Here is a 26,335-nt window from a genome sequence, read left to right on the forward strand (position 1 = left end):
TAATAGTTCACGAAAATAATAATTTTCGTGAACTATTATTAGTTAAGTATGTAAAAATTTATTACATTTCCTGTTGTACGAGGGTTTTACCCAATTCTCGAACCGTGTCAGAGTGAATCCGTGCTATAAAAGTACCGTGTTATACGGGGGATGGTATCAATTCTCGAACCGTGTTAGAGCGAATCCGTGCTATAGAAGTGCCGTGTTATACGGGGGTTACCTGTACTTTTATCTCACATTTGCGTAAAGGTGTAATTGATTATTTGTGTATAAATTGTTTGGCAGCTGAGAATTTAAAGCATTTTGGTATAGATGACTGTATTGAATCTGATCATATGATGTTACTTCTAGAAATTTCTGCCAAAGGGCTGAAAAAAAAAGGGCTATGCTAGACAACCAGTTCAATTTAATATTCATTCGAAGAAGGAATGGCAGGAGGTGTTTGTAAGTGAAATACTGTACAACATATTTGTTGAGACAGGCAATTTGATGATAGAACAAGTGAATTAAATGAACTTACTGTTATGGTGTCCGGTATAGTGAAGAAATTTAGACACAATGAAAAAGGAATTAATCACTTCTCTATATATAATTCAGTTTGACAATGAGTGTTTGGAACAAAAGGTTAATTTGAAAAATAAGTTGAGGAAATGGAGGAGACTTGGAAAGAACTGAAGATTAGAAGAATATCTGTTATTGAAGCAAAATTTCAGAGCGCTTTGTAAAAGTAAAAAGCAAGAATATCTGATTAGTTTTAATCAACTCCTTTCAAACTGTAAGTCTATTCAAATGTTCTGGGAGTGTATTCGTAAACTGGAAGGTAGGAGAAAACTCTGTATTTCGGAGGAGATTAAAACTGATTTGTTTATGCACTTCAAAAGTTTATTGTTCAGTGATAATCTAGTTAATGAAATTGTTTGTTTAAAGACAATATCTGTAAGTTATCTAGATATGGATATTTCTCATGAAGAACTAGATTCTTCATAAGAAATATCCATATCTAGAGAGAGGCAAGGTCAAGTAAAGCGGCTGGCCCAGACAGTATTGATAACTGATAGCTGCCATGATTGGAGGTGATGAAATAATTGAGGATTCTCTCAATTTTTTTTGCTGATTTGTCTACCACCAGACAGTCTGATGCCTGGTTTGTGAGTTTTGATGAATGCAAGCATTTTTGAAGTCAAAGGAGCCAAGATAGAGGCTTGTTGCATATCCAATAAAGTATTTCAAGAAAGTTTAATGCTGGAATTATTCATTGGGATAATCTCTATTCTTCCAAACAGCTATTTCAGATTACCAAATTTGGCCCTATGTATGCTCCATCACCCAGCGAGCTTCCTATCAGACATTGAAAATCTTTTTGGTGATGAATAAGATCCATACATTTCCCTGGGTAATTTTGAAGCCCACTCTCCTTCCATCAAAACTGTGCTATGCTTTTGTCAATTACAGAATTTCTTTTGAACATGTCCAAGAGGCAGGTGTAGTGCTGCGCTACTTTATTATTGTTGATTTATGTATGCTTAAATATTAATATAATTTGTGTATATAAATTATCTTCCATTACCACGTGTCAGGATCTACTTTTTGTATAATTGTCCGCGGAATATTATGCTGTATCACATTTCTTGCTACACCAACTGGTGTAGACTAATTGGTCAAGAACAGGGTCACGTGTTAAGAGAGCATTCATGAATGAGGGGGGGGAGTATAAATTGGACCATCTCATGTGTTGAGAGATCTTTTTTGGTTTTGCTTCGCGTTCCAATATAATTCATCTGGTAACAGGAGATAGAAGAGGCAGCCAAGGATTGAACACATCGAGTGGTAGTACTGTACTGTAATCCGTTTCCATCCTTAAGAACTGATCATTAACAACTTTGTGGTGTGCATGTACGGGCAATTTATACTTAACGGACCCAAGTAATATTGATATTGTAAAGATATTATAGATATATATGAGATATGTCTACATATAGAAAGTGCACTAGTGGAGAGTCATGAACTGTCGGTGAGATTTGGAAGTTCATCTAATGGAAGAACAAAGGAAAGTTGTGGCAGCACATGTTTATCGTCTTGTAAATAACTGTATGTAGATTTAATGCAAATTAGTTTAGTATTTTAGTAATAAGTTTAAAAATTAATGTTTGTCATTAGAACTATATCGTGTCATCACTAACTGTAGTACATTTGTACCTCGTCAGCCATACTGATAGTTGGCACTGATCCTTAGTTGTTATTAAAATCATCAATTTGTTCTAAGTAGAATTGTACAGACCTTAATTTGAATAACATACACCCAGACTCAATATATTCCGATATATTAGAGATCTAAACACAGGAAAACATTATATCAACTGTGGTGACAGCTTTGGTCATAAATCCAAAAGTCATCACCAGGAGGAACTCTGAACTTAACGGACCTGGCAACCTGACACTATAATCTCAACTTTTGGGTTTGAACTTTGCCAGGTTCACACATGTATTGATTCTATGTTCACCCAGTAGTGCAACATCTGAACCTATGTAACATATGAAATTAAAATAGTTTTCGAATTATTTTGTCTGTAGCCTGATACTGTACTATAAGGTAATTACATACAAATTAGCACTACACCAACATCTTGGAATTGCCAATCTTGTACATCATTCCTTGTTCTTTCAATTCATGGCTATGACTTACCTTCAAGGCAAAGGTATCGTAATGAGCTTGCTTTCTGGCAACTTATGTGAACTGGTAAGATTATTATTTGAAATACACTTTTAAACTATCATTATTTTAAAAAATTTTACCTAACACATTGTCTTGAGGAGGATATTCTCCCAAGTTTTGAGGAGCAAATCATTTTGTACACTCAACTCCTCAATGATGTGATCATAATTTGCTGACAAACAGGATTTGCCACTTTTCTTAGTATCTATCTATTATAATCCATATAGCCTACACCTCCATCTGGAGCAACAAAGTAACCATTCAGCTCACTTCTTAGACATCAAATTGACATTTCATAGGAGCTGCATCATTACCCGAGTATACAAAAAATTAGAATACAAACCTTTCTTTATCCCAATTGAATCTCAGAATCTGTAACTGTTCAAAACAGAGGCATTTAGAGAACTAGTTAAAAGAGTTTACACATTCATCCAATATTCAGAATAGAGAAATAGAACTTGTATCACACATGTAGTGAAGAAGCATGGTTACTGACCAAGCCTCAAAAGGTCTCATCAATAACTGTCTTCTTAGGTAATTAAACGAAGAAAGACAACTACAAAGCATATCAGGTGGTGAGATACAACCATCATCTCTCCAATATCTACAAACAAATGGCAAGAGCTGATAACACCAATATTGCTTACAAAAGGAATCCTTTGATATACACCATAAAGGATTTTGTGGACTAGAAACTTCTACCTGGGGTCTATCCCATCCCAATTACTGACAGCAGAGTCACAAAGGTTAGGTATACATAAGATCCATGCATATTCCTTGGATCGATATATTAAGGAGTATATATATTCGGTCAAAGGGATGTACAGTACCATCCACTATGCTGGCTAAGTTTGCTTCTGAAAAGGTTGGTGTCAATTGTATATTGTGTGTATTTTTTAATGTCATTTCATTGGTTTTTAAGTTGTTAACCATCTGTCTTTAGCTGGATTATTAAAAAAAAAAAAATTATTAAAAATTAGACCTAGAAACACTTGTGTTTCTAGTGTCTAATTGTGTGACACTAGAAACACTTGTGTTTCTAGGTCTGCATACTAAATCCTGTTAGAGATTGGATGACTTTAAAACATCTAATTTTTAAGATGTTTTAAAATCATCCAATCTCTAACAGGATTTGATTTGCTCTATAATTTGATTATGTTCCTAGTGGAAGGAACATAATCAAATTATAGAGAAGCAGAGTCCTTCTCTACAGCTTGGAGATTATTATTTGAAATACACTTCTAAACTATCATTATTTAAAAAAATTTTATCCAACACAATAACATGGCTCATCTCAGACCAATGGAACAATATCTCTCTCAATTAAATCAAATTTTGACCACACAAATAAATTTGGGCCAGAACAAAATAATCCTTTTTTTTTAATAATCCAGCTAAAGACAGATGGTTAGCAACTTAAAAACCGATGAAATGACATTAAAAAATACATACAATATACAATTGATGCTGAGCTTTTCTTGGAGGATCAGACGTCAACGACACAGCATTAAAATTCTGCACAATATCATTCAGGTACAAATCAGTTGTATTTATACACATCTGCAGACCTCTGGTGGAAAACTAGGAGATCATCATAATTAGCATATCTACATGAATAACAGAATTCCAAGGATAAATTTCTTTGATTAAATCAAAGTTTCTACCGACCCAAATTTATTTGTATGGTCAAAATTTGATTTAATCAAAGAAATGTATCCTTGGAACTTTGTTATTCAATATCTCTCTCAAATTTGAAAATTTTGTTCTATCTTCCTTCTTATGTTCTATTGTAACCAATCCTAACAATGCTGGTTTAATATCAAAAATGTTTATTTTAATTTACTAAAGTTACTTCTTGCTGGGAATTTTTTGTAAAATTGACTTACTTAAACCAAATAACCGGAGCATTTGTTCTATTATTGCGAACATTTTCAACGCCCCTCAGGCTTCTATGTATATTCGTTCCAAACAGCTTGGAACGAATATACATAGAAGCCTGAGGAAGAGTCCAGAGAGGGCATCAAAAATGTTTGCAATAATAGAACAAATGCTCCGGTTATTTGGTTTAAGTAAGTCAATTTTATATTCAATCCTGTGTGTGAGGAAATTAAGAAATTTTTGGTTTTATTGTGTTTATTTTTAAAGTATCATATCCAGTTTTTTAGTAGTGTCATATTAATAAATGATAGTTCATAAAAAACAATTTGCAATAGTATTATTATTGTGAACTGATTAAAAGAAAATAATTTTTAAAATAATAGACTAGTGTAAAAAAAAACTTTGTATTAAAATTTAATTAAAAAAACCANAATTGGAACTTTGAATGAAATGGAGTGGGTAGGTGGTGTTTTCCCCTTGTTGGATTATAGTGTTCACTGGAGTTCAGAAAACAAATGATCAACAAGATTGGGTTGAAGTTAGTGGAATTATGCCAAGCAAAAGGTCTGATGATTGTGAATGTCAAGTTAAGGAGGATGTACAAGAAAAATATACAGTAGAGCATCGATTATCCGATTCAATTGGGGACTGGGGTTGGTCGGATAATTGAAAAGTCGGATAACCGAAAGTATAAAAAAATCCATTGTTAGTGTAGTATACAGTAATACCCCGACTTACGCGAACCCGGAGTTACGCAATTTTCAAATCTCGTCGATTCGTCTTTTGTTTGAGCGCCACGCAACCCTTGATTACTCACTCCCCCCCACACTATTGTTCGGCTTACATGTTCGGATGTGTCGTGTGGAATCCACACATAGCTACAATTTATTTTGTGTTATTTATTTCTGTGTTTGTTATATCTACGGAGAGTTGAGAGACTCTACTATGTCATCCAAACAAAGTAGAACTAATTCTTCTGCATCAAACAAGAAAAGAAAAACTTTATCTTTGGAATGTAACGTTAACATTGGGTATGTTCGTAAAGTCAAACGAGTCAAACAAGTTAAACGAGAATGAAGTCATCGTTGTTCCTATTTTGTTAGACTTTTCGAACAATTCGTTACTAACGCATTTAACTCGTTTGACTTTACAAACGTACCCATTATTAAAGACTTAGATACAAAAATGAAAATTTGTGAATTGGCAAAGAAGTTTGATCTACCGGAATTGTCGGTCAGAACAATTATAAAAGGCAAAGAAAAAATTCTCAAAGCTGTGAAAAATGCTCAATCTTTCAATTCAAGCATCATTCGTAAACGTCACAGTATTATTGCTGAGATGGAAACAATGTTAAAATTATGGCGTAACAATCGAGTAAATGTGAAAAATTGTAAAATAATATAGGCCTAAATTGTTATACATATGTATTATCTAAGATTTTATTAAACATTTTTTTCTAAATTATTGTTTTCTTTAGTCTCCGGTCCCAATTAAAAATTATTTGTATGTATTTATATGCGAAATTATACCCCGACTTACGCGGTTACAGTTCGGTCCCACCTATCGCGTAAGTTCGGGGTATTACTGTATTATTATATCCCATATAATTAGTATATTGGTATATCACTATTAACCTACTTTGCATTGAATTTTCCTCCATGCCTATCAAATTTTTTAAAAAATAATAATTGTCACTATTGCATTGTTAAAAATTAGAGAATTAAGCCTCGTTTAAATACTGGCTCCCTTTCATGGTCGAGCCAGTGTTGCCAGCTAAATCATGTAAAAATACTATTAAAGTAGCCAAGACATAGCCAAATATTGTAGCGCCACATCACTAGCGGACATTTGAATTTGCCAACTAGAACGCGGTCGGTTAACCGAGGTGACAGTTAATGGGGGGGGTCGGATAATCGATGCTCTACTGTACAGGTAACCCCCGTATAACACAGTAGTTACGTTCCAAAAAATTGCCGTGTTATGCGAATCCGTGTTATACAAAACAAAGAACTAATATGAAAAGGAGGGTTAGGTTCCAAAAATTAAAAAACATGCTAGTATATTTTCATAATTAAGATAAATATCTTCATTAAAATTTTTTTAAGTGATACATATTAATATAAATTAAACAATGTTTTCTTCGTCATCACTAAAAACACTATTAATTAACCGAGAGCGTTTTCTTTTTGGCAAGTTATCCTTATCCTCTGAGCATTTTTCTGCATTATCTTCAGATCCATGCTTTACCTTTTGCAAAATGTATGTAATTTTAGATTGCTTGCTTCTAGTTAAAAGGTCTTTATAAATTTCCTTATATGGTGCTAAGCACTTATGAAGAATAAAGCAAGTATGGAATAAGGGAAAAACATTCGGCAACATCAGAAGCAGAAGCGTCGCGATCTGGCAACATTGAAACAAGTTTCGAGAAGGACCACGTGTATCGACAGAAGGCGAGAAGAGAAAATTTACATACTTAAGTACTAATAGTTCACGAAAATAATAATTTTCGTGAACTATTATTAGTTAAGTATGTAAAAATTTATTACATTTCCTGTTGTACGAGGGTTTTACCCAATTCTCGAACCGTGTCAGAGTGAATCCGTGCTATAAAAGTACCGTGTTATACGGGGGATGGTATCAATTCTCGAACCGTGTTAGAGCGAATCCGTGCTATAGAAGTGCCGTGTTATACGGGGGTTACCTGTACTTTTATCTCACATTTGCGTAAAGGTGTAATTGATTATTTGTGTATAAATTGTTTGGCAGCTGAGAATTTAAAGCATTTTGGTATAGATGACTGTATTGAATCTGATCATATGATGTTACTTCTAGAAATTTCTGCCAAAGGGCTGAAAAAAAAAGGGCTATGCTAGACAACCAGTTCAATTTAATATTCATTCGAAGAAGGAATGGCAGGAGGTGTTTGTAAGTGAAATACTGTACAACATATTTGTTGAGACAGGCAATTTGATGATAGAACAAGTGAATTAAATGAACTTACTGTTATGGTGTCCGGTATAGTGAAGAAATTTAGACACAATGAAAAAGGAATTAATCACTTCTCTATATATAATTCAGTTTGACAATGAGTGTTTGGAACAAAAGGTTAATTTGAAAAATAAGTTGAGGAAATGGAGGAGACTTGGAAAGAACTGAAGATTAGAAGAATATCTGTTATTGAAGCAAAATTTCAGAGCGCTTTGTAAAAGTAAAAAGCAAGAATATCTGATTAGTTTTAATCAACTCCTTTCAAACTGTAAGTCTATTCAAATGTTCTGGGAGTGTATTCGTAAACTGGAAGGTAGGAGAAAACTCTGTATTTCGGAGGAGATTAAAACTGATTTGTTTATGCACTTCAAAAGTTTATTGTTCAGTGATAATCTAGTTAATGAAATTGTTTGTTTAAAGACAATATCTGTAAGTTATCTAGATATGGATATTTCTCATGAAGAACTAGATTCTTCATAAGAAATATCCATATCTAGAGAGAGGCAAGGTCAAGTAAAGCGGCTGGCCCAGACAGTATTGATAACTGATAGCTGCCATGATTGGAGGTGATGAAATAATTGAGGATTCTCTCAATTTTTTTTGCTGATTTGTCTACCACCAGACAGTCTGATGCCTGGTTTGTGAGTTTTGATGAATGCAAGCATTTTTGAAGTCAAAGGAGCCAAGATAGAGGCTTGTTGCATATCCAATAAAGTATTTCAAGAAAGTTTAATGCTGGAATTATTCATTGGGATAATCTCTATTCTTCCAAACAGCTATTTCAGATTACCAAATTTGGCCCTATGTATGCTCCATCACCCAGCGAGCTTCCTATCAGACATTGAAAATCTTTTTGGTGATGAATAAGATCCATACATTTCCCTGGGTAATTTTGAAGCCCACTCTCCTTCCATCAAAACTGTGCTATGCTTTTGTCAATTACAGAATTTCTTTTGAACATGTCCAAGAGGCAGGTGTAGTGCTGCGCTACTTTATTATTGTTGATTTATGTATGCTTAAATATTAATATAATTTGTGTATATAAATTATCTTCCATTACCACGTGTCAGGATCTACTTTTTGTATAATTGTCCGCGGAATATTATGCTGTATCACATTTCTTGCTACACCAACTGGTGTAGACTAATTGGTCAAGAACAGGGTCACGTGTTAAGAGAGCATTCATGAATGAGGGGGGGGAGTATAAATTGGACCATCTCATGTGTTGAGAGATCTTTTTTGGTTTTGCTTCGCGTTCCAATATAATTCATCTGGTAACAGGAGATAGAAGAGGCAGCCAAGGATTGAACACATCGAGTGGTAGTACTGTACTGTAATCCGTTTCCATCCTTAAGAACTGATCATTAACAACTTTGTGGTGTGCATGTACGGGCAATTTATACTTAACGGACCCAAGTAATATTGATATTGTAAAGATATTATAGATATATATGAGATATGTCTACATATAGAAAGTGCACTAGTGGAGAGTCATGAACTGTCGGTGAGATTTGGAAGTTCATCTAATGGAAGAACAAAGGAAAGTTGTGGCAGCACATGTTTATCGTCTTGTAAATAACTGTATGTAGATTTAATGCAAATTAGTTTAGTATTTTAGTAATAAGTTTAAAAATTAATGTTTGTCATTAGAACTATATCGTGTCATCACTAACTGTAGTACATTTGTACCTCGTCAGCCATACTGATAGTTGGCACTGATCCTTAGTTGTTATTAAAATCATCAATTTGTTCTAAGTAGAATTGTACAGACCTTAATTTGAATAACATACACCCAGACTCAATATATTCCGATATATTAGAGATCTAAACACAGGAAAACATTATATCAACTGTGGTGACAGCTTTGGTCATAAATCCAAAAGTCATCACCAGGAGGAACTCTGAACTTAACGGACCTGGCAACCTGACACTATAATCTCAACTTTTGGGTTTGAACTTTGCCAGGTTCACACATGTATTGATTCTATGTTCACCCAGTAGTGCAACATCTGAACCTATGTAACATATGAAATTAAAATAGTTTTCGAATTATTTTGTCTGTAGCCTGATACTGTACTATAAGGTAATTACATACAAATTAGCACTACACCAACATCTTGGAATTGCCAATCTTGTACATCATTCCTTGTTCTTTCAATTCATGGCTATGACTTACCTTCAAGGCAAAGGTATCGTAATGAGCTTGCTTTCTGGCAACTTATGTGAACTGGTAAGATTATTATTTGAAATACACTTTTAAACTATCATTATTTTAAAAAATTTTACCTAACACATTGTCTTGAGGAGGATATTCTCCCAAGTTTTGAGGAGCAAATCATTTTGTACACTCAACTCCTCAATGATGTGATCATAATTTGCTGACAAACAGGATTTGCCACTTTTCTTAGTATCTATCTATTATAATCCATATAGCCTACACCTCCATCTGGAGCAACAAAGTAACCATTCAGCTCACTTCTTAGACATCAAATTGACATTTCATAGGAGCTGCATCATTACCCGAGTATACAAAAAATTAGAATACAAACCTTTCTTTATCCCAATTGAATCTCAGAATCTGTAACTGTTCAAAACAGAGGCATTTAGAGAACTAGTTAAAAGAGTTTACACATTCATCCAATATTCAGAATAGAGAAATAGAACTTGTATCACACATGTAGTGAAGAAGCATGGTTACTGACCAAGCCTCAAAAGGTCTCATCAATAACTGTCTTCTTAGGTAATTAAACGAAGAAAGACAACTACAAAGCATATCAGGTGGTGAGATACAACCATCATCTCTCCAATATCTACAAACAAATGGCAAGAGCTGATAACACCAATATTGCTTACAAAAGGAATCCTTTGATATACACCATAAAGGATTTTGTGGACTAGAAACTTCTACCTGGGGTCTATCCCATCCCAATTACTGACAGCAGAGTCACAAAGGTTAGGTATACATAAGATCCATGCATATTCCTTGGATCGATATATTAAGGAGTATATATATTCGGTCAAAGGGATGTACAGTACCATCCACTATGCTGGCTAAGTTTGCTTCTGAAAAGGTTGGTGTCAATTGTATATTGTGTGTATTTTTTAATGTCATTTCATTGGTTTTTAAGTTGTTAACCATCTGTCTTTAGCTGGATTATTAAAAAAAAAAAAAAAATTATTAAAAATTAGACCTAGAAACACTTGTGTTTCTAGTGTCTAATTGTGTGACACTAGAAACACTTGTGTTTCTAGGTCTGCATACTAAATCCTGTTAGAGATTGGATGACTTTAAAACATCTAATTTTTAAGATGTTTTAAAATCATCCAATCTCTAACAGGATTTGATTTGCTCTATAATTTGATTATGTTCCTAGTGGAAGGAACGTAATCAAATTATAGAGAAGCAGAGTCCTTCTCTACAGCTTGGAGATTATTATTTGAAATACACTTCTAAACTATCATTATTTAAAAAAATTTTATCCAACACAATAACATGGCTCATCTCAGACCAATGGAACAATATCTCTCTCAATTAAATCAAATTTTGACCACACAAATAAATTTGGGCCAGAACAAAATAATCCTTTTTTTTTAATAATCCAGCTAAAGACAGATGGTTAGCAACTTAAAAACCGATGAAATGACATTAAAAAATACATACAATATACAATTGATGCTGAGCTTTTCTTGGAGGATCAGACGTCAACGACACAGCATTAAAATTCTGCACAATATCATTCAGGTACAAATCAGTTGTATTTATACACATCTGCAGACCTCTGGTGGAAAACTAGGAGATCATCATAATTAGCATATCTACATGAATAACAGAATTCCAAGGATAAATTTCTTTGATTAAATCAAAGTTTCTACCGACCCAAATTTATTTGTATGGTCAAAATTTGATTTAATCAAAGAAATGTATCCTTGGAACTTTGTTATTCAATATCTCTCTCAAATTTGAAAATTTTGTTCTATCTTCCTTCTTATGTTCTATTGTAACCAATCCTAACAATGCTGGTTTAATATCAAAAATGTTTATTTTAATTTACTAAAGTTACTTCTTGCTGGGAATTTTTTGTAAAATTGACTTACTTAAACCAAATAACCGGAGCATTTGTTCTATTATTGCGAACATTTTCAACGCCCCTCAGGCTTCTATGTATATTCGTTCCAAACAGCTTGGAACGAATATACATAGAAGCCTGAGGAAGAGTCCAGAGAGGGCATCAAAAATGTTTGCAATAATAGAACAAATGCTCCGGTTATTTGGTTTAAGTAAGTCAATTTTATATTCAATCCTGTGTGTGAGGAAATTAAGAAATTTTTGGTTTTATTGTGTTTATTTTTAAAGTATCATATCCAGTTTTTTAGTAGTGTCATATTAATAAATGATAGTTCATAAAAAACAATTTGCAATAGTATTATTATTGTGAACTGATTAAAAGAAAATAATTTTTAAAATAATAGACTAGTGTAAAAAAAAACTTTGTATTAAAATTTAATTAAAAAAACCACAAAAATAATTGTATAAAAAACTTAAATTCCACAAATATGTTGTACTGTAAATTCTTACTTCAAAAAAATACTACTGTAGCATTCGGTCTACTTTATTTATGCAGGACAGTTTATATAGAATGTCATTTCTTCATTGCAAAAATATTGACTTCTCCAAAAACACAATAAAAATATCCAAGACTAATGATAACTTATAAAAAAGTTGCTATAATCTCTTAATTTCTTACATATTTAACTGATTATTATATTATTTCACACAAAATAAAAATAATATTCAAATGTAATTTTCAGTAAATTAGATGATTTTAAAGATTATTACTCAAAATAAAAATCATTTAATGATGTTTGATAGTAATGATGTTTGATTATCATTTAATGATACTATTGATAACACTGTACTGAGAGAAATTGAAACAAGTTGACAGTTGGAAAAAACAATCATCAATTTTAAGGTTTGGTAACATTTCTTCATCCTTTTTAATAGATAATTACATTTGAAAATAATAAATTTTAACATTAAAATGTCATCAAATATGTTATCTTTCATTATTACCATACAATTCCTTGAGCACCAGATCCAATAGGTTTCAAATTCTGATATCTTTTAAGTATGGTGAATTTTGTATCACCAACTTCGACTGTGAAAAACATACTTGATTGTTTGCTCATTTCCCATGAACTACAATTCTGCCTCCCAGTTAAAGATGGTTGCCTAGAACACAATGGCATTAGGAGTATGATATCCAAAAAAATAGAACAAGTTGGAAAATTATAAGAGGATAGAACTTTTAGAATGGTTATGGCAGTGATCAATAAGTTACATCTGGCTCAATTTGGTATATCTGAAAATAAAAAAAAATTCATTAATGAAATAAATATCATTATCACTTAAAAATATTTATAATTAGTCTTTCTAAACAAGTTAAATAATAAAAATTAAAAATATAATAATACATAAATAAATAAGATCTAACTGGAGAATAAAAAACAGTAATGAAACAGATCACCTTGTACTCCATCAATTGATTGAATAAATCACATTTTCAACCTAATACAATAGGCCTTCCTCAGTGAATTACACCATTTAAAATAAAAGAACAAGAATATCAAATTCAACAGAAATAATTAAGAGAAATAATTAGGGTGTCTGCATCCCTATGGTTGATACAAAATAATTTCTGGTTGGTTTTAAAAATTTCCAACATTTCTAAGAACCTAATAGTTAGGATTCTTAGTCGGTCTAACAATTCTGGCCTCATCCCACTTTATTTGTATATCTCATTAGAACAACCCTAGTAGCTCTAACTGGATCTGTGTGGTGTAAGCTTGCTCCTGGAAAAATTGCAATTTTTCTGTGAAATCTTGACTGATCCCATTAATCTTAGAACCTTCAGATTTGTCTCAGCGGTTGGAGTTGGTGTACCAAATTCTTAAAAATAAGGTTGATTTTAAAAACTTGGTATTTTTACAGCATTGACTGCTTGTACATTTTTACAGCATTGACTGCTTGGTATTTTTACAGCATTGACCTTTGCCCATTACGTTGGCTGTTAAGCTTGTAATGGTTGTTACTGTTTTCTATTGCTGGACTTTTTTTGTGACTTTAATTGTGGATTACATCTTGCTTGATGGTTCAAGACTCTCCATAACCAAGTGAGTTTGTCTTTTAAAAATCTCATTTGTTTCTGTTGGGGATTTGTGGAGTTATAAGAGCCTAAAGTTTTGGGGAGAACAAAGGGCATTGTTTTTCATCTGGGTTGACATGTATTTTTATTGCCATGTCAGCACTTTTTGCCCAGCAGATTGACACTGTTTAGTGGACTTTCTGGTGCCCCTTACCTGGAGTCCTTATATATTGTTGAAATCAGCATAATCTGCACTGTTAAGCAACACCTTCACTCACATCCTCCCAGGTTGGTGTTCCTAACTCTCCTTCTCACCCTGACCATGGCTTCCATGCGGGTTCAACAGAATTTTCAGATCAGTTATGCTATGACCACTTCTGAAGAACTCCATGTCACTGCTCTTCAGGTTTTAGATGAACTAAAAGTCTACTTAACTGATTAACAAACACTCAAAGATGGGCACTAATGTGGCAGTATGCCATAAGTTATGTATAGTTATTTGTGTCGATGTTATTTCATTTCGATTCCTTTGCTATCCCTTTTGTTCTACCTATTTCTAGAATGTTCTCACCCAACCCTTTCCTGGAAGGTGTGGGTAACCAACAATGGAAAGTAAAATGCCCTGAGAGCAAAACCTGGTGTTGAGACACTTTTGGACTAGACATTGAGGAGAGAGGATGATTGACTGGTAGGTCTCTGGGTCCCATTTAGTACCGACCAGAGGACAGAGTCTTTTAGGCTGGACGTCAAGGAAGAAAGAGATAAATTAAGAAGGCTCCAGGTCATTAAGGCATATATATATATATATATTCTGAAGAATCTGGATACTGTAGCAGAGTTGGGACTTTTGTTCAAATGCGAAATAAAGTTAATTCTTTGTGTATCATACTTTTGTGCTATTACTTCTCATGTCTCACGTCAAACATCACACTAAGAGACATGCAGAATATATCACTTGATGTGTCCGGTTTGTTATAGATATATAAGAGCAGAGCCCTAATGAACAGAAACTAACAGCAATCTCTAATAAACTTGATATTCTCATCAATAACATTAACAGTGATAATGCAATATGTGAATTGCAAAACTAAGTTATTGATAAAACCATATAAACTAGAGACAACTAAATCATATAACCCTTTATTTAGTATAGTTGTGAAATCTGGTACAGTGGTTAATCTGTCAGCTACTAATAAGAATAAATAAATAAAATACTTTCTTACTGGAATTACACTATAAATAAAATCAAAACCTTTAAATAATCCAGCAAATCGTTTTTTAATATGTTAAAAATGCTTTCGAACGCTTTAAGCGATCATCCTCAGTTATCATTTTGAATTGAACGAAGAATTCAAAATTATGTAAAACAAAATTCAAAATGCGGTTACATAAATGTACGATAACATTTACCAAGTTTAAATAATTGCAAAAATTATACAAGTTAATTAAATTGAAACAAAGAAATAAAATAAAATATATACATTCAGTAAAAATAATCTTAAATATTCTTCCTGCTTACATAAACTGCGTCAACTCATCGTAGAAGGATTTCCATGCCGATGACAATCCGTCAGCGTCCCTATGATTAATACGGTTTGTGTGCAACTGCACCTTGTGAATTTCTAGTTTTTCCAGATGTTTTATGGCCTGCCTGGATCTTGTAGCTTTAATGATCGACGCCCGATCCCAAAAGACCTCGATATTCTGTTGCTTGGCAAAGGCAGCAAGCACTGTAGAGTCTACATTTTTATTTACCGAGTGCTTATGTTCAGCAATTCTTTTCTTTAAGTTTCTCATGGTTGCTCCTATGTATACCAAATTAGAATTAAATCTACGGTCTTTTAACAGCATTGAGTATACCCCTGCCATCATGTTGCGTTCATAACTGCCTTTATCATTCCTTAAGAGCCTGTATATGGTGGGATTACGCTTGTATACTATCTGTATGTTCTTATCTCTGGTAATTTTTTTAACCATTCCTTTGAGGAATGGTATGTAATTAAACACGACTCTTTCTTTACGCTGATTTCCTCCGAGAGGAGTGGCGCTTCCGACAATTCGCAATGAGAGCATCTATTCTTTCTCTACGGCAGGGTTTTTCAACCTGTGGGTCTCAAAGCCTTACATGGGGGGTCGCGGGTAAAAGAAAAAGACAAGTGTTTGTAGGTCCTATACTACATTAAAAAAACTACAGTTTCAGCGAGAAGGTTGTACCTGTTTATTTTACAGTACAATTGGTTTTTGATCGATATTTACGTCTCAACCATGGGTGTAGCCAGGGAGGGGCCTGGGTGGATACGGCCCACCCCAGAAAATGATAGCCGATAAAGTGTTGAGCTGACTTGCAAAAAGAAATAAAAAGTAGAAAAGTAGAAGCTGAAAATTCTGATCCTAAAAAAAAACGTCAACAGCTCCCTGAGCCCAATGCTATAATTAAAGAAAGTTTAATACTTTACGTGTGTTAAGTTATTGTCGATTCTTCTGAAACTCTAATTTTAATCAACAATAATTTGTCTCAACAGAAAGAAAATTAAATACATACTTTTTAAAACCATTGATATAGTTTTAATATGGCCCTAGGGGGGTTGCCAGAATTTTTTAACTTGTAAAGGGGTCGCGTATTCAAAAAGGTTGAAAAACACTGCTCTACGGTATCCCTTATGCATCGCTATGTTTCGTATATAATCCAACTCTTTGTACATGTCGCAGATGCTAGTGCAATGCGTGTGTGCCCTCATTATCCATGAACGAAAAACAGCAATTTTTATATACTCAGGGTCTGCAGAGTTCCTAGGAATGACGATAGGAAGATAAGTAGGTTTCCGGTATATGTCTGTTCTGATTTCCCCTTCTTTGCAAGTTATAGATAAATCCAAAAAATTAACATTATTTCCACTTTCCTGCTCTAGCTCCAGGGTTAATCCATATGAGTTGTCGTTGATCAGATTTATAAATTGGTTAACCCTGCGATTATCCTTCCATAAAATAAAGATATCATCCACATATATTGCATAAGTCAATATGTCTTCCTGGAATGATGGGAGTATATCGTTTTCGAGTTTACGCAACACTAATTCGCAGAGTATAGCTGACATGGGGCTACCCAACGGTACGCCCCGTGCCTGCAAGTAAGTTTTATCTTCAAATTGGAAGAAAGATGTGTGACAAATTAAATCTGCCAACTCTAAGATCTGCATGTGGTATTTCATCGAATTGCTAATTTTTGCTAACAAAAAGTCTCTGAGAGCGCAAAAGCAGGGAGGTAATTTAATTGACGGGTACAGAGCTTTGTAATCCAATACTGTCATCCATTCATTATCCATAAGCATAACATTCTCCAACCTTCTGAGTACCTCCACCGAATTCTTTACCGAAAAAGGTGAGTCTTGCATATTTTTTCGTATAAACTTAACCAGTTGTTTCTCTATCTTGAATGTAGGTGCATTACACTTCTCCACAACCGGGTGTAATTGTGTTCTTGGCTTGTGCGTCTTTCCGAACGCGAAAATTCTTGGTGTTCTTGGGGTCTGCACAACAGTTCTCTCCATGTCTAGAAGACACGCCAAGGGGGTTAGCGTAAATCTCCTCACTCTTTGTTGCAAAGCTTCTAAAAAATTATTCGGTGCAATAAGAGTTTCTGTACTACTAATGCATTCATGCAATTTCTTTCTATATGAATCCCTCTTAATGAGCACAATACCCTTTGTTTTGTCCGCTTTTAAGAGTACAACATCGTTCCTTCTGAGCCATTCTCTTGTTTCTTTTTTACACCTTTGAAAATGTAACACGTTTTTGTTGTTTTGTTTCTCATTTTGGGCTTGGAATCTCGTTTTCCATCTACAGTAATCCTGCATAGTTAAGCTCATGTTCTTTATAAGCATCTCAATATTCGGTATGATGTCCTCAGGGCGTATTATTGGCGTAGGAGCAAAACGGACCGTATTCAAAAGCATTCAACAAGCATTGCAGAGGAGAAATATTGTCCCAAGCGGTTAATAACACTGTTTTTCTTACCCTCAGTTTAATATTCTGGCGCATGAATAGCCATTTTAGCTTTTTAATATACTTGCATTTCAGCCTATTCTCTAACGAGTAAGATAATGCAATCACCCTGCTATTAACTTCCTTCAAAAGAGCTTGGTTCTCCTTATAAAGATCATTTTTCAACTTTATGAGAAGGTGCAACAATCTATAATACAGGCATCTAGTACATCCGATGGCCTTATTGAGGCATAAACTCTTCAATTTCGGCAACAAACTGTGACAATCCAACGGAAGTCTGATGCGATAAATTGACATAGGGAAAACCCCATTCAAACGACACTGCCTAAGAAACGATAACGGCACTTACGAACTCTTACTGCTCTTAAGGAACGATAAAGGCATTTACAAACACAACATGATGGCAGGGGTATACTCAATACTGTTAAAAGACCGTAGATTTAATTCTAATTTGGTATACATAGGAGCAACCATGAGAAACTTAAAGAAAAGAATTGCTGAACATAAGCACTCGGTAAATAAAAATGTAGACTCTACAGTGCTTGCTGCCTTTGCCAAGCAACAGAATATCGAGGTCTTTTGGGATCGGGCGTCGATCATTAAAGCTACAAGATCCAGGCAGGCCATAAAACATCTGGAAAAACTAGAAATTCACAAGGTGCAGTTGCACACAAACCGTATTAATCATAGGGACGCTGACGGATTGTCATCGGCATGGAAATCCTTCTACGATGAGTTGACGCAGTTTATGTAAGCAGGAAGAATATTTAAGATTATTTTTACTGAATGTATATATTTTATTTTATTTCTTTGTTTCAATTTAATTAACTTGTATAATTTTTGCAATTATTTAAACTTGGTAAATGTTATTGTACATTTATGTAACCGCATTTTGAATTTTGTTTTACGTAATTTCGAATTCTTCGTTCGATTCAAAATGATAACTGAGGATGATCGCTTAAAGCGTTCGAAAGCATTTTTAACATATTAAAAAACGATTTGCTGGATTATTTAAAGGTTTTGATTTTATTTACTAATAAGAAACTGTGGCCACCTAAGGATATCAGGAAAGGTGGAAATAAAAACAGTAATATTGTTCCTAAGTTGATCCAGGAAAAAAATCAAACCTTCGTCCTTATGTATTGGCATAGAACAGGTAAGAAAGATTGGTGATGGTGGAATTGGCATGGATTTGGAGAAAAGAGAGGACACACTCACTCTTGAAAAATGCATTAAAGACAATCTCCACGAAATTACTGGTATAAAGCAAACTAAAATATGTAATTACCAACAACCAGCAGGAATTAGATTTAACTAATCAAAAAACAAACAAAATAGCAATGATTTGAACATTAAAAGAAATTCCAGGATAATTAATTGCAAATTCGTTAATCAATTGCAATCTCTAACGTTTTCAATCTACTTAGGAGATCTTTCTCAGGATTTTTTAAATAGGAATGCGTAATAAAAATTATTTTGGAGAAATAAATTCAATTTAATTGATTTAAAATATTATTTTAAACTTTTAAAAGAATTAGTTGAAAAATTATCATTTATATGTTTTTAAATAATTTTTAAAAACGTTTCAATTTACGCATTCCTATTTAAAAAATCCTGAGAAAGATCTCCTAAGTAGATTGAAAACGTTAGAGATTGCAATTGATTAACGAATTTGCAATTAATTATCCTGGAATTTCTTTTAATGTTCAATTCATTGCTATTTTGTATAATATATTCCAGGCTTGCAGAATTTGAGCAAAAAACAAATGTTTTCCTCTGTTTTCCATAGTCATCATCAGGTATAGAACTAATAGAATGCTTATTAAAAGAACAAAAATTTAAAAATTTTTTGCACATTGTGAAAATATGCATATGCTCAATGTTGCATTTAACAAGATTCTTCAAACTGAAAGGTATAGGAGAGGACTGTCGAGATTAGAGAGGAAGAAGCACAAGGGACTAAGGAAAACCGAAAGAAGGGAGAACCTCGAGAACAAATTGCTGAATCAGTAAAGAAGAATAAAAGATCACATCTGTGAAAGGGCACCTCCCCAAAGATATCGAACAATCAACGTGGATCCAGTTACTCTGTATTTATCTCTCTATACTTTCTATACTTTCCTAAGTCTAATTGTTTCCCTGTTATATTAGTTTTAAGTTAGACATAAGATTAGTTTTTAAGTCGGTTATCAAGGTTTTGTGTTACGCACACGTATATTATATACTTGTACGAGAATAGGAGGTGACCTATTTCCCTGTGAGGATAATAGGGTAAAGGAACCCGTTAAGTTGGGATCTTTGTAACAAAACAAGAAAAAAGAACTGCATTCGGAGAGCATTAAAGAAATATTCAATCATACACGTTTTTGTTCCTGTGTTCCTATTTGTAACATTTATTCGTGGACTTACAAATTTCTCATTAAGAACAACCACATCATTATCTTTTATTAAGATTAATAATTAGAATTAAATTAGTGAATTTAGAATACAGTGGGTTATCAGTTAATGAACAAATTGGATAACAAATACTTTCGCAAAAGATTTTTATGTTTGGACAACAAACACCTCACAGAACAAACACTAGTAGTAGTAACATAAAATAATGAATACTGATTGGTCTTCCCTTGTCTTCAGGCAGCAATTCGAAACTTTTCAGAGCATGGAGATGTTGATATCAACATTCAATCCACTATATACTGATCAGATAGTATTCCTCCAAACTTTGAAACTGACCCTTGTAATTCCAGCCTTTTATTTTTCTGACAGAAACAATTTTTAATAGTACAGTAGAACCTCGAAAACTCGGCTCTCGATAACCCGGCCACACACTGACAGGGCAAAAAAATCCTTAGTTAATTAATTTTCATTATAGGCAGCTTTATAAAAGTATAAAAGCTCTCATAAAGTATTTTTCTGAGGTCTGTCTTATCAGGTAAATTACTGTACACAGTATATTCATTAATTTTCATTTTCATGTAGTACAGGCTCTATACCTTCATAAAGTACGTACTTTTCCTTTATTTAAGGGTATTTGGGCAGTTTATTCTCTGTTATATTATCCAGCAAACAATACATACAAGTACAGTACACTATTTTCTGAGGAAACACGCCTACTTATCCTTTTTGAACCCCATTCCCGATAACCCGGCATTTTCACAAACTCGGCCACCCTTTGGTCCACATTAGGCCGAGTTTTCGAGGTTCTACTGTATTTGCGAGATTTTCGGGTGGGCACTCATTAAGTTTTGCATTGGTTTTTATTTTCGAAAGGTGAGAGTATAATTGCAAAGGTAGAGAGTGGACAGAAGATGTCTAATGTTGCTAGGCAGTATGGCTTGAACAGGTCTGCAGTAGGCGGCAGTTCAATTTTATCTAAGAAAGATACAGTATAATCAAGAAGACTCAAGCAGCTAAAGGAGTAACAAAAATTACATCAGAGAAATAAAGAACATTGAAGAGCTCATAATGGAACCTGAAACAGATCTGACACAGAAGAATGCCAAGAACTCTTGAATGAAAAACATCAAGAAACTCTGCAAGATAGCTTTTTCTTCTGAAAAAGAGGATTAATGCTGACATCTGCTATTAAAGATCTTTTGAAGTGGAAGGATGTCAGAACAACGGTCTTAGAATAGCATCCAAACCAGGTTGAAGTTAATAGGCTTGTGGATCTCTACAATGACAATGCTATTAATTACTTCTGAAAAATCCTGAAGAAGAGAGAAAAGCAATCGACATTAGACAGATCCTTTAACCCCGACAAACAGAAAAATTGTGACTAATAAAAATGCAAGACTGTTTATATATGTATTTTTATTATTACATATATACTTTCTTACTACATTTATTTATTTTGATATAATCTGAAACCATGCTTCAAACTTTGTTGCTTCAAACACAATGGAGTGTTATAAATTAAGACACTTGGCAGTTTTCTCATTTTTTATTCAGTTGATACGTGTGAAATTATACACGTTTCAGGTTATCAAGCCCCTCATCAGCCAACTGAAATATTATAGGAGTATACATAGCACATACGCAAACTATAAAATTATATAACAAAAAATTTTTTTATTTAAAAACATACCTATATATTCCACATTACATATTCCTCTAAAGTCTCTTTAATACATTGTCATGACCTTGTACTTCAGAAACACTATGAATGTACTTGACAACAATTAATCGCAAGAACACACTCTGGCACTGCAAATTCCACACACTTCTGTTGAGAATTAACATTTAGACAGATCTATGACAAGCATACCGAACGAAGTATATTTGATATTTGAAACAAAATATATTTGATGTGGAATACACTAAGATCAAAAATAGAACTAGTATAAATACCAAACAAATTGAACATATAAATGCACTAAAGAAAAAATTCATTCTTTCAGAATACCAAAATAGAATTCTTAGTGCTTGGGAAAAAGAAAGACAAAAAAATAGATTAAAAAAAAAATAAAAATAGATCCTAAACAAGGGGGCATAAAGTACATTACTTTTTCTTACATAAAATTCTTGTATGAGGAAATTAATAAAGAAATCAAAAAAATTAACGTAAGATTAGTACTGAAACACGAAAAGCTACAATCTAGACTAATTGCAAAACAACTCGGGAAGACAAACATAGAAAATAAAGAAGAAAGTAAAAATGTTGTTTATAAAATTCCCTGTACATGTGATAATACTAATTTTTACAGTGGAGAAACTAAACGTAAAGTTAAAGTAGGATTGAAAGAACATATAGCTGATTTAAAATATCAGAGACTAAATTCTGTCTTTCATGAACATTGTCTTTTAAATAATTGTAATATAGATAAAACTAATATAGATATTTTACATAGAGAAAAAGATACATATAAAAGAAAATTTAAAGAAAGTGTAGAAATTATCAAAACCCAAAACTGTATAAATAAAAATCCTAGTATTTCAATAAACAAAAACTGATTAAAAATTTTATATTAGTCCCTTATAATTACTAATTATGTTTATCCACTCAAAAAATTTTCCTTTTTATTAATATTAAAATTCATGTAATAATTTATTATATAGATATTAAAAAGTGTTAAATTGTCAGAGACATCGTTTGATATGCAAATTTGTAAGGGATGAATGAATGTTAACAGAGTTGTGCCCCAGGGTCGTGGTGGAGAATAGTATTTAATATCGAACTTCGTTCGGTATGCTTGTCACAGATCCGTCTAAATGTTAATTCTCAACAGAATTGTGTGGAATATGCAGTGTCAGAGTGTATTCTTGCGACTAATTGTCGTCGAGTACATTTATAGTGTTTCTGAAGCACAAGATCATGACAATGTATTGAAGAGACTTTAGAGGAATATGTAATGCAGTATATGGTTGTAACTTTTATTTGTAAAGCTTGGAATATATAGGTATGTTTTTAAATAAAAAAATTTTTTGTTATATAATTTTATAGTTTGCGTATATTATATGTGTTATGTATACTCCTTTAATATTTTAGTCGGCTGATGAGGGGCTTGGGAACCCGAAACATGTTTAATTTCAGACGTATCAACTGAACAAAAGATGAGAAAACTGCCAAGTGTATTTAATTTATAACACTCCATTGTGTTTGAAGCAGCAATACATTTATTTATATTTTTTATTTTTTGGAGTTTCCAGAATTAATTAATCAAATTCCCATAAAAATGTATGGTAAATCGATGATCAGTTAATGAACAATTCGGATAGCAAACAAAGTCTTGGAATAGATTATGTTCGTTAACTGATTCTGGAAGGAAAAATCAATTTAGAGTAAGAACCAAACCCTTAAGTTCTGCTAATCATGCAGATAAATCCAGAATTATAATTTGATTATTAATAGAAAAACAACAAGCAGTTAACACAGACAAATCAAAGTTTAATGTGAAATTTAATTTTGCTCAATTTTCACATTCATAGAACAACACTAATATGTTACAAAATCATACGTACTAAGGTACTGTATTCCAGTTTGAAAAACTCGATCCCATATGGCAGACTGTTGCTCAAATGTCTAAGGCAGGGATATCCAACCTGCAGCCCACTTAATATTTTCATACGGCCCACTGCACCTGAAATTTTTTAGGTACATTTTCAATTATTTTTGTAATGTGTCATAAAAATTATTCTCATTTCACTGGATACACTTTAATGTCATAATGACATAATTGGTGACATAATTTGTAACTGACCAATCAAAAAAGTTAGTGATGTGGTCTGTCATTTTGATTGTTTCAGTTTCAAAGATTTTTGTAATGAAGTGATGTTGTTAGTGATAAAGAATAGGTACCTTTCATCAGGTAGATGAAAAACACACATAATCCCTCTTTTCAAAAGAATGTCAGCCATTTTTAGTGACTCAAGGCTAAGCTTAATGTCAAAGTGAAAGGGGTTAATTTATTCTTTATAGAAATAAAGAATAAATTAGCCCCTTCCACTTTGGCATTCTTTCTAATTACAGGTATATAATACAGACATAGGTCTATCTATATTTCTTTTGCTAATGTAATAATTTAAATGTTTCAACTTCTAATTATATTCATAATTATTTCATCAACTTTACATTTATATTTTTAATATCCCAGCATTTGGTCATGGCATCAAATACTAAGAAAAGAAAAAATGCAATATCTTTTGGTCAGAAAAATATTTTGTAATTGAAACATGCAATAATATTATCTGCCTTATTTGTCATGATAAAACTACCATGTAAAATTGTGCATTTTCAGAGTTTATTACAAAGAATGGAAGAATTTCTTGTGAATCTTGAAAAATATAGTAAATTATGTGAAGTTTTGTTAAAAGATTTTCTGTCTTCAGAAAAACAGAAACCAAATTAAAAATGTTTAGTGATCCATTTCCATTTAATTATGTGGAAGCACCAGCCAAATACCAGCTAAAACTCATTGAACTTCAAAGTGAGGAATCTTTGAAAACTTATCATAGAGAACATTCCCTTCTTGAATTTTATAAAGAATTTTATTCTTTCAATAAATTTGATGAAATTGTCAATTTATCTAGAAAACTGTTATGCATGTGGGATAGTACATACTGTTGTGAACAATTCTTTTTGTGCATGAAAAACATTAAAACTGCTGAAAGAAATAGGTTGAGTGATTCTCATTTAACTAACATTCTTAGAATTAAGACTAGTACCATAAAAGCAGACATTGACAATATTATGAAAGAAAGACAATATCAATAGCTGCATTAAATTTATTTTTATTTTGTGCGAGTATAATTTTGTTTCTTATTGTAAATAATACAGTACACTCTTCTCAAACTGCACTTTCAAAAATAACTACACTTTACCACCAACGTAATCTAATGTTTTCGGTCAATTAATTGACCGAAAATGTTAGATTATATTAATAAAATATTTGAACTTTTTAAAAGCATATATTTATATAAAGTACCTTAGTGGTCCGCTGAATATACCTAAATTTCTAATTTGGTCCATTAGGAAAAAAGGTTGGACAACCCTGGTCTAAGGCTTTCATCCTTGGTTGCAAAAACATTACTTTGAACTATCACTGAATAGCAAAAACAGTGATTCTTTTAGATCACATAATATATTGATTATATCAAATTTAGATTAAGTAATTTTCCTTTCACAACTTACTTAGGTGCAGAATAATACTTTATTCTATCTCTCAAACTCATTTCTCATCAGTATTAGAATATCTGTTAAACAACAACTTAAATACTTTTTTCAGCAGCACTAATTTATTTAATCAAATGTTTTAAATATGATGATTCTCAAACACAAGACCATGCTACTATTTAAACCCTTGGCGTTTTTTCATCTTTATTCAGTTGATACGAGTATAGGGAATTCAATCCCGGTCCTTATTTCTAATCCCGGGATTTCGGGATTATATTTAGTCAATCTCGGGATCCCGGGATTATTTCGATATTGAGGGTTAATAAGAAATAAGAAAATCTTACAGAAATCAGCTCTTTAATCAACGTAATTAAAATTTAGACAAGAATCAACGTATTTTTACGGTATACACCTAGTTAATCTAATCACTCTACTAATCAGAAGGAAGGAGCTTACATCTAGCTATGACTCAGTGAATACATCATAAGGTTTCTTTCGGTGGACCTGTTCAGTATTAGTGGACTGTTTGAACTTTTATTTTGTGTGTGTGTGGAAACCTACATTGTAAACATCTTAAACGTTGTAATTTTGTAACTTTTGTGTATCATTGTAAGTTTGTAAATTTCACTGACATTATAAAGTTTTTCATGAACAACCTCTCAGTCTGCTGGCACAAATGCTACTAAAATCCGCTGGCAAACAAGATGGCTGACACATTGACAGGTAAAACGCACTGAGCAGTGCTCTCGACTGCGCCAGAAAATCTATTAATGCCCGTGAAAATTCAAAAATAAAAAAATGAAGTATATTACCAGGTAACCCAGTGAGAACTGCTTGCCTATCATTTAAGTTCAAAATACAAGAAGTTTTATTCCAAGCAAACATCGCAAGCCTGCTAGGTTAATTAATTTGTGCTGCTTGTTTAGAATAAAACTTCTTGTATTTTATATTAAAATGATAGGCAAGCAATTCTGTTAAGAACACTGGCACTGAACATTT

At 32.8% G+C, this 26,335-nt stretch overlaps 2 protein-coding genes across 2 annotated transcripts in view; both read right to left on the reverse strand.

Annotated features, from left to right (window-relative positions):
• Nucleotides 1-26,335, reverse strand: part of LOC111622855 (stress-activated protein kinase JNK-like) — a 165,286-nt gene that overhangs the window by 121,642 nt on the left and 17,309 nt on the right. The window contains 1 exon segment of the mRNA XM_023365288.1: nucleotides 12,651-12,939. Coding sequence (XP_023221056.1) covers nucleotides 12,651-12,826 — 176 coding nt within the window. The 5' untranslated portion in view covers nucleotides 12,827-12,939.
• LOC111622843 (telomerase reverse transcriptase-like) lies at nucleotides 12,915-17,588 on the reverse strand. The gene is made up of 2 exons (XM_023365265.1): nucleotides 16,495-17,588; nucleotides 12,915-12,939 (listed from the first exon to the last, which is right to left on the reverse strand). The coding sequence occupies exons 1-2, from the start codon at nucleotides 17,586-17,588 to the stop codon at nucleotides 12,915-12,917; spliced, it is 1,119 nt and encodes a 372-aa protein (XP_023221033.1).

This window comes from Centruroides sculpturatus, unplaced genomic scaffold, assembly GCF_000671375.1.
Source record: "Centruroides sculpturatus isolate CEXI.00-Female unplaced genomic scaffold, Cexi_2.0 scaffold226, whole genome shotgun sequence".
NCBI lineage: Eukaryota > Metazoa > Arthropoda > Arachnida > Scorpiones > Buthidae > Centruroides > Centruroides sculpturatus.

Bases quoted from the DNA above. Each gene is read 5' to 3' on its own strand.
- LOC111622843 (XM_023365265.1), bottom strand. From the start codon at position 17,588: ATGAGCTTAACTATGCAGGATTACTGTAGATGGAAAACGAGATTCCAA. The intron at 12,940-16,494 runs GTATATAAAAAT...TTTTATTTTCAG, and splicing joins AGGAACTCTGCAGACCCTGA to ATATACCAAATTGAGCCAGA.